The following is a 15,423-nucleotide window of genomic DNA, read 5'->3' on the forward strand; positions in this document are numbered from 1 at the left end:
CAGGGTCAGATTCCAGCAGAACCCAAGCGCTTGCCGGGGGAATTGCTAAGCAGCAAGAACAAAGTTTGCAGGTCTGTACGTGGGGCAGTCCAAAGGGCACCCATGAAAAGCAAGTGGGCATCCATCCCTTCTTCTCTTTCCTATAAGACCTTTTTTCTTTTGAGATGGCTCTTGTCACCAAAGGTACATGCAACCACTGCTAGGCTCAGGCCAGTGATGGTTTGTAGGCACAATGCACGCCTAGGATTATGGCAACTGGCTCTAAACTGCACCCAAAGAGAGATAGATAAGCAACATTCTGCAAGCTTCAACCAGAAAAATAACATTACCCTGTAGGCTCAAGGACAGACACAAGCAAAGAGAAGTTTTAAAGATCCCTGAATTGTAAATCACACTTAAAGAAACCTCGGATGGTTTCTGCTGAAAGACAAGGGATGTCCTTTGCCTGCTTCCTGAAAACTGGAGATAAAATTAAAGATATTTACCTGATCAGGGGAGAGGAGAGGGGAAAAAAAAAAGATGAACACATATTTATAGGTCTTCATCAGCTTGCCCCATCACCCATCATTAAAGTTGCTGCACATCTGGGCATGAGTGAACAGTCCACCAGGAAGGTGTGTACACCACGAAGATGTGTACTCCACTGCCTTGATAATGTGTAGCAAGGCAAAGGTGGCACTAGTGTGCATGCCCTGGATGTCAAGCAAAGAAACACTGGCTCCTGCCTTTAATGGTAGATGTTACAGGGCTCTCTCTGGCCCTTCGCTCACTGGATTTGCTCAGGACTGGACTAAGGACTACTAAGTATTTACATGCTCAGTGTGAGGAATATTCAGTAGCCACACCAAGGACTATATATTGGAAATAACCACCATAGGGACAATAGAGTACGGTGACATTTCCTACAACTAGAGGACAGGAGACAGGTACTTACTCCCTTCTCGTGGTGACTGGAATGTGCTTCATTTTTGGTGGCAGGACATGAGGAAACACTGACCGAAAGACCTGCCCAAGTGCAGCCACTGGCCTCAAAGAAACTCAGCACAAACCCTTGAGTTCATTTGTGTGTAGTGGAATGGCCAACCAGTAGCCAAAGATGAAGAACAAACACACACATATTTACAAAAGCACTGGACACAAGAAGTGAGAATGCAACCCCAGCCCAAGTTTGGGATCCAACCCTGAGAGCACTGTAAGATCCACCCCCGTGCAGGTTCCCAGGAGTGCATGCAGGAGCTGTATGGAATTTTACATAGGTATGGTTATCTTTTTTTTCCTCTTTTTCTTAAATAAATAAACTTTTCTGTGCTTCTCAAACTTCCCTGACTTTACTGCTATCATGCTTCTGTCCCAAAACACATTAAAACAACAGTGCACTATCGGCTCATTTTCACACATCTTCACTGCAGGGATGGGAATCATAATCAAGCTCTTGGATAGGGTATTTTACTGTTTAATTTAAAAATGAAGACAATTAACCAATCCTTTAAAACCGTGGAATGGAAGTGTCTGAAACTTTTTAGTTTTCATTTTGCAACAGAAACAGCCTATTTCTAATACTTCAGAAAAATATATATAACTGATTGCTTAATCTGAGGATAGCAGTCAGAAACCCTAAGACAGTTCCAGAGATGTAAGATATTTGTCTCTTTCCTTTCTGCAAGGTCATGCTATTGTCAATCCTAATATACTCTGTGAGCCTGTAAATCATGTACAATACTTGATCACTTCAGGATTGGATTTTTATGGTTTTGTGTTGTTGGTTTTTTTTAATATATCTACGTCTCTTCTACATTTCCTATCCAAGCTAGGAGGAATATAAACACAGCTGCAATCTTTCAGTACCTGGTGAGTGAAAATTTAATGCCAGAGACTGTCTCAAGCACGGAGCCACAGGGATACTGGAGGTGCGTTTCCCTGCACGTCACACAGCCTCAGCTGGGCGAGTACAGTCCATGCTGAAAAAAGCCACTGGCAGAGATCATTTCTGCTGAATCTTGTCTGCCTCCCAGGAATTGGTTTTAGAAGAAGAATCTCTAGCTTTGCTGATGCAAAGAAAAATAAATATAGTATTTATTAAAATAAAAAGTTAAGGCCTCCTAGGACAGCGGTTGTCTTTAAAAAGTCAGTGCCAACAATATTCTGTATGCTGGGGCATACACTGATCAGAAAAAAAACCCTACCATTTGATTTTCCTGTTTTTAAAATCTGTTATCTTCTGGGAAGTTATGGTGGTGGGGTCTTTTTGAAGCAGAGATGCTGAAATACTTACAGGTAAAGAAAATAAATAGGAAATTCCCCCTCCAATCAAATAGTGTAGTTTGTCAACAGAAGTATTTAGACTGTATGTCCAGCAAACATGTGCCATTACGAAGTGCTTTCCTTTTAAAGGACGGCTGTCTGTTCCTTTGTGGGTAGGAAAAAATAAAAGCAATACTGGAAACAGAAACAGTCACTCATTTCTTCACTTCTTACAGGAATACACACGTTCCATTCTGATGAATGCTTTACACGTTGAGGGCAGCCCATCTCCAGCCTGAATTACTCTTTCACAAGGAAGTCTCTCCCACAGACACAGAACTTGAGCTGACAGAGAAAAATGGGACCTCACAAGAAGGAAACAAAGTCTTTTGAATAGAATAGAATCATTCAGGTTGGAAAAGACCACTGAGCTCATCGAGTCCAACTGTTAACCCAGCACTGCCATGCCCCCACTAAACCATGTTCCCAAGTGCCACATCTACACATCTTTTAAAAATACCTATAGGGATGGTGACTCAACTACTGCCCTGCACAGCCTGTTCCTAGGCTTGACCACCCTTTCAGTGAAGAATTTTTTCCTATATCCAATCTAAACCTGCCCTGTTGCAACTTGTGGCCATTTCCTCTCGTCCCACCACTTGTTATTTGGGAGAAGAGACCGATTCCCCCATGGCTCCAATCTTCTTTCAGGTAGTTGTACATTGCTGGCTCATGTTCATCCACTAGTGACCAACACCCAGGTCCTTTTCCACTGGGCAGCTCTCCAGCCACTCTGCCCCAGCCTGGAGCTGCAGGGGGTTGTTGTGACCCAAGGGCAGGACCTGGCACTTAGCCTTGCTGCACCTTGTCCAATTGGCCTCAGCCCATGGATCCAGCCTGTGCAGATCCCTCTGCAGAGCCCTCCTACCCTCCAGCAGATCAACACTCCCACACAACATGGTGTCGTCTGTAAAATGACTGAGGGTGCCCTTGATCCCTCGATCCCCTCGTCCAGATGATCAATAAAGATATTAAACAGGACTGGCCCCAGTACTGAGCCCTGGGGAACAGCACTGGTGACCAGCCCCAGCTGGATGTAACTCCATTCCCCAACACTCTCTGGGCCCAGCCATCCAGTCAGTTTTTTACCCAGGGAACAGTGCACCCATACAAGCCATGAGCAGCCAGTTTCTCCAGGAGAATGCTGTGGGAAACGGTGTCAAAGGCTTTACTAAGGTCCAGGCAGACACATGCACAGCCTTCTCCTCATCCACCAGGCGGGTCACGCTGTCATAAGAGATCAGGCTGGTCAGGCAGGACCCACCTTTCACAAACCCACGTTGGCTGGGCCTGATCCCCTGGCTGTCCTGTATGTGCTGTGTGATGGCACTCAAGATGATCTGCTCCATGACCTTCCCTGGCACCAAGGTCAGGCTGACACACCTGTAGTTCCCTGGATCCTCCTTCTGGCCTTTCTTGTAGATCGGTGTCACATTTGCTGATCTCCAGTCACTTGGCACCTTCCCCTTAGCCAGGACTGCTGGTAAATAATGGAAAATGTCTTGGTGAGCTTTTCCACCAGGTCCTTGGTACCCTTGGGTGGATCCCATCTGGCCCCAGAGCCTTGTGAGTGTTGAAGTGGTGTAGCAGGTCGCTGACCATTTCCCTTTGGATTATAGGGGCTGCATTCTGCTCGCCACTTCTGTCTTCCAGCTCAGAGGGCTGGGTGCCTGGGGAGCAACTGGTCCTACTATTAAAGACTGAAGCAAAGAAGGCTCACAGACACTCCTCCCCCTATTCACCCCCTCTGGCAGCTGTGACCCTAAGAGGAGGAGTTCCTCTTCCACAGCTGTGCTCACCATCTGCTGTGCCATGGCCTGTTTGCCTGCCCTGGCTGCTCCCGCTCCCCAGGGCTTTCTTTATGGGAGCAAAGCTTGGTTGCTTTTGGCCCACCCAGGTCCTGTCAGCCACTGTTGCACCAGCTGTGGGCTCCTGGAGGCTCCCTTGGCTTCCCCTGAGGTTCCTCCGGTTCAGGAAACTGGAGCTGCTCACCTGGGCATGCTATCTGGCCACCTGAAAAATTGTGCTCCCCAGGAAATCAGGAAAAGTTAATTCCTACTTAGCAGCGGTAACTCGGGGAGCATTGTCTCTGTCTGCTGCCTCAGCCAAAGACATCGGGACGGACAGTGTGAGTGAGGATGGGTCAGTCTGCAGCAGTAAGGACACTTGCCACACAAAGGCTGCAACGAAACAGGAAGCCAAAGTCAAACAAGCTCATGGCCTGATTCAAGACCAGCCCAAGCACCCTTCGTTCCTGCTGGCCAGACGTGAAGGCAGTGAGTACCTTAAAGGCTACTGAGCCCTTTGCAGGACCAGGCTGGAACACGCAGATCTATAGCAGAAAGCTGTGTTACTGTGGGGTTTTTTTTGCTCACTGGGTGCGTGTTGCTTCAGTTGCTGTTTTAAAGGTCTTGCATGAGTTGTACTCCTAAAATACAGCAACAAGTACGCCGTGCAAATGCTTTTGCTGAGTGAAGCCACATTGCGTCTTTCTTTCAGAAATGAATAAATAAAACACAAACTGCATACTGAAACTGCTCCCTTCCAAATCCGCTGACTAGTCAAGCACAATCCTCAGGCACATCCCCAGCTCCCTCCTCCCGGCAACTCAGAGCTGCACTGCGCAGTGCCTGCTGCACGCCGGACAGCAGAGAGCGGACTGGCTTGGTGCCTCTGGATATTTCTGCAATCCACTCTGCACTTCACACGTTTGCTCTGGCTCAGTGCACAACTCCAGGTTCTAAGGCGCCTTCTTCCGGAGCTGGCAGCTGCACTGGCTCCTGCAGATCTGAACTGCGCAGGTTGTTCCTCAGGGCAGTCTTGGTTCCCGCAGCAGAATTCCTGTGCCTAAAGGATGCTCACCTGTGTGGGAGCCTGCAGAGCAGCCTGGCTCCCTCCCCCTCTGCTGCAGACACTCCCAACCTTTCCCAGGAGCTACAAGACAACCAGGAGAAGAGCAGGCATCCTCAGAAGAGACCGCTCTGCTCTGTTTTGCCCTTCTCTACTCCTGCAGAGACTCAAGATGGCAAATCCCACCAGGCTGCACATTTCACAGCATGGACACGATTCACCTCGGGAGCAGCCCATACCCAGTTTGGCTCTGAGACAGGGTGATTAGTCCAGTCCCAGGAAGAGGCAAGCACCCAGGGCTGGGCTGCTGCCACTTGCCGCTACAATGCCTTCTTCCAGCCTGGCTCTGTGGATGCTGAGGCTGCCCTGTGCTCTGCCAGGGCTCTGCTGGAGCTCAGCACTGGGCAAGGCTGGACCTGCTCTGTGGTAGCTGCTGTGGCAGCTTTGCATCAGACGAGCCCTTTCTGAGCAACCAACTGATCTTTCGGCTTTTTCAGTTGAGTAAGACTCTCATCCAGGCAAAGAGATTGCAGTTAGTGATACAAATCCAACTGGCAAGAACCAAAACACTACACAGTCCCAGCTGAACGCCTGTATCTCCACAGGATGTTTTGTCTGCCCCACTCTTCATTCCTTTTTGGTTGGAAATGCAATTGCACTTTCTTTCTCATCTAGAAGTATCACGACTGGGCAAAAACTGGTGAGCGGGCCATATTCAAAAGGCAGTGCAGTCTGGAGTTGATGAATGAAGAATTGCCCTTCTCAATTCCAAACCATACCAAAAACCCCATAAACAGGACTTTACATCGTTAAGAAAGAACTGACAATTTAAAAGTGAATGTACAGCTTATTCACAGGGTGAGAAGGAAGGGAATCTTCCAACTGAATTTGCTTTACCTTGGAAATGATTGAGGCAGCAAAGCATTTTCTGTCATTACCTCTCTGTCCTTAGCCCCATTTCATCTTAAAAATAAATTAAGGAGCCAGAAAGCAGGAAGAAGACAAATGATAATTTTTTACTCCTTGAGGAACTGGGGTGGTCCTACCACCATGACTGTGACCGTTGGTTTGTTCATCCATCCATCTGTCCCGCAGCACGAGAGTTGAGGTTTTATAGAGTCTGTGTTCTCAGTCCTGCTCTGAGCTGGCAGGGCAGAAAGCCGACCTGAAGTGCTAGCGGCTGCTGTTCTTAATCGCTTCCTTCGCTGCAATGATCAGAGGAGTGAGGCTGGAGAGGGGCTTGGCTAATTTTAAAAATGGATGCTGCCCAAAGGAAAAAAAAAAAAGAGAAAGAACCATTAGTTTCCAAACTCAGTTCCTCACAGGATCAAGCAGGGTTCCTCTGGTTACCAGAAATGCACAGAAATAGGACTGAGGGGCGTCAGACTAGACGACCTTTAAAGGTCCCTTCCAACCCAAACCTTTCTAGCCACTGGGGGCACCCGATGCCTTTGAGTTTATCTAACGAGAAAATCGATATCTCAGGCAGCTGTTTCACCTGCAGTCACTTCCCATCTTACCTGCAGAAGCTCCTTGGCAGACCCTCGCCTGTCCACATCCATCTCCAGGCAGCAGTTGAGAAAGTCTCGAAACACAGCAGAGAGTCGCTCAGGGTTCTGCAGCTCCGGTGTCCCGTTTGTGGCTATCAGATACAGCGCCTGGAATAAAAACAGGACACTGTTTCATTCATACCCAGAACTGCTCACAAAGACACAAATTTTTAAGCTCCAGTCTCCAGTGGCAGTTTCTTCCCTGGCAGAGGGCTGGAGATGATTTTTCTATACCAACGAAAAGAAAAACCCTGATGCAGTCACAGCTATTCCAACACCAAAATGATCTTGCCTTGACAGCTGATATCATTGGCTGACCTAGTTAGTAGGAACTACATCAGCAAACGCACATTTTGCTTCTCCAAGTATTGACACCAGCTTTACCAACTGTTTTAAAAGAGTCAGTGTGGTCTAAACATATTATTTCAAAAGATTATTACATAAAATGCACCTCTGCAGTGCTCACTGGTCCCCAAAGTACAGCTTCCATAAAACAAAAGTAATCAAGTTTTTTGCTCTGTTCTTGATTAAAAATGGTTACCAGATGAAAAAAAAACCAAATCCATCATCTTACTGTTGGATAAAGAAGCAGAAACATTTGGAGCCTCACGTTCAACACAGAAACATTAAGTTGCATGCACAAATATATTATGATGAAAAGGCATAATTGGGTAGACAGGAGCCACCTGCAACTATGTTTTTCAGCACTCTCTACATTTCAGATCAGCTCCACTTATGTGGTAGAAAAAAAACTTTTTAATGGTCTCATCAGAAAAAGGAGTAATTCCATCCCTATGGTAACCCTCTGCTAATTCTGATACTCAAGTAAATGCATTAATGATGTTCCCATCTCAGAAACTGCCAGGCAAGAAACAAGGGCTTTGGGTAGTTGGATTATTGAAAGCTCAGGCTTGATGACATGGAGAAAATGGTTGAGCTATGAAAGAAATATGCTCATTACGTATTTCAAGAAATCCAACAACTACTGTGTGCCATCAGCTAAAAATCTTTGCTGTAAAATCCAGTCTTGCTTACAAGCTCTCCTGTTTGGAGGCAGCTGAGATTGCCTCCAAAGAGTTCCGTGCCTGCAGGTACAGCTGCAACGCTTTTCATAACAGTTCTTCAATTGGAGAAACTTGCCACTGAAAAATTCTTGTCATTTAGAGATACAGCTCAAAGAAAGCTCAAAAAGTGCATGACAAGTTTCAAGCACTGCTGAAGGCCAAAATGGCAAGTTTCTGCACTGGCACATGTCACTTCTCTTCTAAGGTTCTCCCAGTGGTGCAATCAAAGCTGCAGCAGATGCTGATGTGCTCCAGGAACATTTTTAGAAGCAGGCCTTCACAGAACTAGTTCAAGATGATGTGAATGGGATTTTACTTCATGGAAGACAAAATATGACAGAGATTAGAAAGACAGTGGTATCTGATAGTATTTCACCTTACCCTGAGAGGATTTTCATTAAGGTAGGGAGGTTCTCCTTCCACCATTTCTATTGCCATGATCCCAAGTGACCAGATGTCCACCTTGGGGCCGTATGCTTTTCTTGTTACAACTTCTGGTGCCATCCAGTAAGGAGTTCCCACCATTGTGCTCCGTTTACTCTGCTCTGGGGTGATCTGAGCACAGAAGCCAAAATCAGCTGAGGAGAAAAACAAATACTGTTGAAGCCAGTTTGAATCATGAAAGCAAGCAAAAGAATTCCCCATTTTAAGTCTGAGAATGCAGTGCTGAATCAAGCTGGAAAAGCGGCGTTTCCTCAGGGCTGTAGCCAGGGAAATACAGAATTGGCCACTTAAAGAAACTCTCAAGTTTCATACAGTGGCTTTTATTCATTCACTTGAAGCTTTAGATTGTAACTCCCTCCCCTCTGGAAGGGACACACACAAACCAAAGCCACTCCTGACACCTTGTTCCTCTCTAGACCTCTCTGCACATTGCAGCTGTGCCCTTAGCTTGCAGCAGGGCTCCGTGCACGCCCACAAACACCACTTTTGGGGTATTGCCAGTCACTCAAAAGCAGCCCCACACCACATCCCAGGAACACTGCACTTGACCAAGAACACCTACTCAATTTGACAGATCCATCCATCCCAAGAAGAATATTGTCACTTTTGATGTCTCTGTGAATCACTTGGTTGGAATGAAGGAAATCCAGGGCTTGCAGGCACTGATGGAGAAAAAAAGAAACGTGAGGGCAAAAATTCATGATGTGATTTCATCACACAAAAAAAGGACATGGCTCTATAAGATTTCCTTTCCAGGGGAATGGTGAGTAATGGCAGAACACGGTGCTGTCAAGAGGAAGAGCTTGCTGCTTCAACACTCTTAGAGTCCTATCTTTCTGAGTGAAGGCAGATCAGCTTTGGAAAGAGACACATCAATTGTTGCTACAGACAAAGACAGACAGAATGATGCTGCTGCAGTGGACGTGCCCTTTCTTCTCTGTATAATAACAGCAACACAGAAACAGAAGCAGCACCTTGTCTGTGCAAACCAAAGCACAAGGGGGACCCCTCACCTCCCGGCAGACAGCAGCTATCTGTCCTTCATCCATACACGTCTCGGTGACAACGTCGGTCAAAGAGCCTCCAGCCAAGTACTCCATCACCACCCATAGCTCATCACCCACAAGGTAGCTGAAAGGAGAAAACAGTGGTGTGGAGATGAATATGCATAGCTAACTTACCTAATAATTATAGCTCTACAGCTGATTTTTGTTTCCAGGTCACTTTTAAGCGAAGACAGAATAAAATGAATAAAGGACATTCCTTCTAGGTTCTACAGTACTTGGAATCTGTGCAGTCTAAATGGGAAAGGCACATCCATGAAAAAGAAGATGTCTTAGGTGACAAGCAAGTGAAAAATGCAGTTTAGTAATGGCGAAGATAAATCTGGGATCAGCACATGCCACCAGCCAGTTCACCATCTTAACTCATAAATTCCACCATTAACTCCAGGAACAAGGCAGTACAACTTTCAGACTCATCCATGAGAGGAAGGTGTGAACCACCGAGGACAGAAGCTGATCAAGTGTTTGGAAAGTTGCAAAAAAAATACATCCAGAAACAGGAAAGAAAATTTAAAACCTGGCAAATTAGGTGTTTCTGGAAACAAGAACCTAGTCTTCCTGGCATCCACAGCAATGGAAAATTGTTGGGAAAAGCCCAAAGGAAATAATTTCTACATAAGACATAGAAAAAAACAAACCCCAGAACAACATGGAGGTAGTGAACTGACAGGCTGTTGTTTTAGTAAGATATGGCTGGTCCAGGTTTTTGAAAACAAGGCTTCAAACTACATATGCCAGAAAAGATTAATGCAGAGCAAATGCAAACTCCTGCCATCCACTGGAGATGTGCAGAGAAATAATAAAGAGCTCCATGTTCTGCCAGTGACCAAAGGAGTTTTTTGATCTTTGGCTTGCAGTGTGTAAACAAACGTTCATGTGATAATACCAGAACTACTTACCTGTCTAAGTAGTTAACAATATTGGGATTCTTATTTTCCCTCATGACCAGGATTTCATTGATAATTAATTCCTTTTTGGGCTGCTGTTGGAGATTCATTTGCTTTATGGCCACCTAAAATTACATTGAAAACCATTAACCTGAGTAGTCTGTTGCACAAGATCAGAATGAACATGGAGTGAGTAATTATATGATTTTTGATTGTATCAGCAACTGCTGCTATTCTTGGTTGCTTAACAAAGCAAACATAGACATACATTATGGATAAAATGCTATCCTAAAAAGATCATTAAGGTTCCACAACAAAAATACAATCCTAGCAATTCCCAACTTCTTGAATTTTGATTTTGCTCTTGTAAGGAACATTTGTTAACACACTTTACACTTGCAGTTACTGTCAGGGTTTAAAAAGAAATAATCTATGCTTTGGTATTTTATGGATATACCCAGGGTTATAAGGAGGGCTTAGGGGTTTTAGACCCCTTGGAAACCCCAATCTAGGCACAGTTAGCAAGTGTAGCACTGCAGGTAGATAAGAAACTACCAGTAAGATTCACATCTGAGTCTTTGCTGACAGCCAGAAATGAGAACTCAGGAATCTGAAGCTGGAGCCCCAAAGAGCAGTGGGATTCTCCAAGACACTACCTCTGCTGTTTATTACTAACAAGATGACCATAATGAACTGTCATTGATACCAGAGCAAAACACCACTCTTTTCTTACCAGCTGCAATATGACTAAAACACAAAATTGTGCCCAAAACAGGAACCTCTCCTTAATTATACTTTGAAGATCAAACACATAAGGGAAGAAATGGTAATCAGTATTACTGTCCAAACCTGGGATTAAGATAAATTGGGCCCAAATGATGGCAGTCACCATCAGCTTGTTGATGCAATAGCTTTAGTAATTAAGATTAAGCCAGTGTGTCCTTCTCTGAAAGATCCCACTGCCCTCCTTCCTTCTGGTAGTTAATATGGACAAAGTCTTTCTGAAATTAAGTGACGTAATGAAGCTATTTACTCCTCACAGCAAGAGGGGAATCTGTGACCACCTTCATGTGGCCTGTCTCATTATGACAGATCTTTCAACATTACAAGTTGTATTGCTAACCTATCTGTGGCCACACACACAGGCAGATTTTATGCTGCATATATAGAGCTAAATTGTACATCTGAACCAGCATTCTCTGTAAAAGCACAACTTCATGCACACTGGGGAACAGAGATGCAGCAATTTCTAAACCAATACATTTACACTGGCAGTAAAACTTATCTATTTTTATCAGCACAAAAGCTTGCTGGGATTTCTTAACATCTCTCTCCATTAAAAAAAAACATTCAGGGATTATGTAACATGGTACCAGGGTGGGACCAACAATAGTGTGGAGAGCACCGACCTGTTCTGAAGACAGAGTAAGCAAAAAATAAATCTCTTACAATTGGTCTTAAAAACTGTGGGTGAAGCATCCATCCAAGCACAGAGAGCACCAAGGCCCTTACTGATCCCAGGAATTTGCAGGCACCTTTTCAGGCATTTCTCAACAGCTCAGTTCCAGCGCTGCTGGAAAGTGTATGGCCATAGTAAGTGTTCAGTTATTGAGGCACAGAACCATATTGCCCTTAAAGAGCTTCCACTGAAAAGCAGATGATGGATTTTGCCAGCTGACACCAGTACATGCTTCAGAGGAACAGCTTTTGCAGGAAAGATGTACTGGCCACCCAAAGCTCCACCCACAGCTCAGACCAGAGGGGAGAGCACTCAACAGCTGCAAAATCTGCTGGGATTTTTGACACTTACCTCTTGTCCTGTGGCGATGTCAATGGCCGTATAAACAGTTCCTGAAGCCCTAGAAACAAAACAGCAGCAAAGAACTGAGAAAAGGTTTAGTCCCTGGGAGTGAAAGCCAGCCTGGAGAGGAGATCTCTGCTGCTTGGAGTGTTTATAAAACACCTGGGTTCATCGACCCTTCAGTCAACAGCACAGCAGCCCACCAGCCCTCAGCCATGTCGGGTGTCCAAGAGAAAACCGAGGCCCAACAAGACGGAAAAGGGCTGGTGCAAATCTCCAATGTACACACCAAACCATTTTAATTCAAAACCTAAGGGGGGGAGGTGTCTACAAAAACTGGAATGTAATAGATTTAAATCTTTTCCATTTTGCCTTGTTATATTTAGGTTTTTTTTTTCTTTTTTCCTTTGTGTCTCTGTGTGTGTTTTTTTTCCATGGAATGTAACATACAGTCCAGTTGGGCCTTCTCACACCTCTTATTTGAATCCATCTGGCAAACTCGGGTAATACCACACTCTCATTCTGAGAACCCTGAACACATGACAGCCATCTGAGGAAAGGATCTAAACACAGCTTTCTCCAGCATGCAAGGAAACAGTTCTCCAGCCATCCTGAGAGGTCACAGCTAGAGCAGGTTAAGGAATCTATTATTTCACACACAAATGGAGAGAGACTCAGAACAAAGGATCCTTAGACAGCTTCTGTGTGTGTGAACAACCACCAGCAGCTGCTTCTGTTTGGCGCAACAGACATGTGAAGGACCCTTCGTGGTGTTCATGTTTTGCTTCTGTGGCACACACAGGTGTTGCAGAGCCACCAGAAATAAATGGCATGCTCACCTGCAGCCTAGACAGTGTGGTTTGCCATCTGCCTCTCATTCAAAGGTGTTCTTCCCCTATAAGGACTGGAAAGGCCCCAGTCAGAAGAAACTCCTTTGGGTTTCAAAGCAACTGGAGGCTTGTAAACTCTTTTTTTCTAAAGGGCTTCCTTCTAAGCCAAACCATAGCTTTCCTTCCATCATTTAAGAAGCCCATGTCTGCAGGGGCAATGAGGCAAAGGACAGCCAGGGTGGGAATTCTCTGTAGCAGGAATACCCATCCAGCAAGTGTCCCACTGACTGGAAGTGCCAAAATCAGTTTGCTCCTTTTCACATGATCCCCTCGCTTGTTTGTTTACCTGCAGGCTGAAATATTTCTGAAGCAGTTTAATTCAACAGAGACTTTATGTCTGCATTGAGAACAATGCTCTAATTTGGCACACTATGTATTCTTTTAATATAAAGGCAAATGCATTTTCCTGTGACTAACTGACAAGATTAATCCAATTTGTTTTCATAAAAAGACAATAACATTTATTCAGAATTGCTGAAATTGTGATGATCCTCCAAAGCAAAGTCCTATTACGCTTTATTTCAAAACATGTCCTGAACTTAGGATCTGTTTGGGATGCTCTAGGCCACCTGTGAGGAGTTTGGATAAAGGTAATTTAAGCAAAGCTGTGAATTAATTGCAAGGGCTCTGCAATTCTGCATTACGAACTTTTACTTCTAACTAACTAGTTTCTGATCTGTAACTTTTAATTGGTCCTGCAATACCTTGGGTTTACTGCAGTAAGGGAAGTGCAGGGCTCACCATTAGATCTTGTCCTTGTGATGCAGTGCAGTACAAAACCAGGCTGCTCATGGCTCCACACTAATTTTTCTTGCTGGCAAGAGCTAACAGTGCTTGAGCAAACACAACCTCTTTATCAAGTGCTAGTTAACTAAGTTTCCTCCAGTGTCAGCAATATTTTCAGTCCTCGGCTGGAGACAGATGACAAAACAGGGACTCAGCACTGACCTGTTATGCAGCACATGCCTGCTGACTACTCTTCACTGCAAAGTGGCTGTAAAACCATCACCCTGTTTCTTAACTTACCAGCTGATGAGGCCATGAAGTGCTCTGTGCCAGTCAAGTTGCTTTTCCTTAGGTAAGCAGTCACTCTCTACCTGCAGTTCTCTGAGCAGCCACATCTCTCCCTGCCTTGCAGTGCTCTCATTAGCAGCTACTGAAAACCTGCTCACTTCCAACATCACTGCTTGCTTTCAGCATAACTCACAGCAGAGGTGGGCAGCTCTGGAACTGGCACCTGCATTAACTATGCACATCAGCACCTTCTGAGGCAGTGCCTCACAGCCCAGCCCTGCTGCAGACAGACACACCAACTTCAGCTGTGCAGCACTTTGGGTGCTCCTGAGCATCCTGTTTGATTACTTTCCTGATGATTTTTTGCTTCAGGATCTTTCCCTATCAATGTGACCTGTGGTATTACAGGCATGAGTTGGTTTACAGCAGCACACTCACTCCTCTCTAAGGAGGGCATGCAGTCTTCAGGCTGTACTAAAAGCTGGAGGAAATCAATTTAGATACCCTTTTAGGCCAGGTATTGGCCACTTGTCTTTCCACCAGCTGTCAAGGTACTCCAAGGCTCACTCCTAGGACTATCAAAATAAAAGACTATGAGGGTGACGCTCACGTTCTCATGGTGACAGCAGTCATCTGCTTCACCCACATGTTTATTCTGCTCTCACTTCTTCAGCTGACACTTCTCTTTTGAGAGATGGGAACAGCCCTAAGTGTCCACTGACATTTTACAAATGACAGGAAGAATCAAAGCTTCAAGCAGGAAGCAAGCTGGGATTTGAGAAGGGGTTTATATACAGTGAATGGAGCAGAAACACCTTCCCACAAGGGCCTTACCAAACCAGAGAGATCCAAGATAAAACTTGCCAGAGAAAGAGCATGAGCGTGCATCTGCCTTTCTGCAGTATGGATCCATTCTAGGTCAGCAACAGGCTACCCTGAGCTCAAACCTCACAAACAGTTAAGGCAGAAAAATATCTCCTGATGCCAGTAAACAGCTTCTGTCCTACACTGACAGCGGCGTGATCCTGGTGTGACACAGATGGTGCCAGCCCTCCTGGAACTACAACACTGCCAAGGAAACTGTGACGGTGCAGGCAGTCCATATTTAAAATGCAAGTCAGATACCTAATTTTGAGGGAAGCTCTTTTGTTCTTGCCTCCTCACATAGGAAGTATTTCAAATCAATCTGATTTACAGTAAGCAAAGCTGAGTTTCAAAAGAGAATAGCTTGGGTGATTACTTTCAGTAAATGCCTAAAACCATAAAGGACCTGCCATCATGCAGATGATGCATTTTTCTCTCAAGTGCATCAACACTGTGTCTATTACTGAACTTTTGCTTTTTACTACCTCTGCTAGAAAAGAGAGCTTTTCATTTAATCTCCTGTTTCAGTTTCTAAACTATGTGCTTATAAGCCTGACCACTGAATATTGTTTTAACCAAAGTGTCTGAAGGAAATGTTATTGAGAACTGTTATCTGAGTTGCTCTTTTAGGTAATAAAAGTTTTTTTGCCTTTGCTGAGTGTGGTCGTATTATTTTGAGACACACAAAAATTAT

General features: G+C 44.9%; 2 protein-coding genes across 7 annotated transcripts in view; both read right to left on the reverse strand.

Annotated features, from left to right (window-relative positions):
- RNF128 (ring finger protein 128, E3 ubiquitin protein ligase) overlaps positions 1-3,903 on the reverse strand; it is a 42,567-nt gene extending 38,664 nt beyond the window's left edge. The window contains exon 1 of the mRNA XM_027687094.1: positions 3,835-3,903. Coding sequence (XP_027542895.1) covers positions 3,835-3,903 — 69 coding nt within the window. The remainder of the gene's footprint in view (positions 1-3,834) is intronic.
- Positions 3,904-6,148: 2,245 nt separating this feature from the next.
- PAK3 (p21 (RAC1) activated kinase 3) overlaps positions 6,149-15,423 on the reverse strand; it is a 119,203-nt gene continuing 109,928 nt past the window's right edge. For all 6 annotated transcript variants that reach the window (XM_027687107.1, XM_027687102.1, XM_027687104.1 and 3 more), the window contains 7 exons: positions 11,971-12,019; positions 10,173-10,285; positions 9,223-9,340; positions 8,772-8,871; positions 8,147-8,343; positions 6,672-6,809; positions 6,149-6,414 (listed from right to left, as the gene is read on the reverse strand). In XM_027687107.1, coding sequence (XP_027542908.1) covers positions 6,325-6,414; positions 6,672-6,809; positions 8,147-8,343; positions 8,772-8,871; positions 9,223-9,340; positions 10,173-10,285; positions 11,971-12,019 — 805 coding nt within the window. In that variant the 3' untranslated portion in view covers positions 6,149-6,324. The remainder of the gene's footprint in view (positions 6,415-6,671; positions 6,810-8,146; positions 8,344-8,771; positions 8,872-9,222; positions 9,341-10,172; positions 10,286-11,970; positions 12,020-15,423) is intronic.

Source organism: Neopelma chrysocephalum, unplaced genomic scaffold, assembly GCF_003984885.1.
Source record: "Neopelma chrysocephalum unplaced genomic scaffold, ASM398488v2 Primary Assembly neopelma1_73, whole genome shotgun sequence".
Lineage (NCBI taxonomy): Eukaryota > Metazoa > Chordata > Aves > Passeriformes > Pipridae > Neopelma > Neopelma chrysocephalum.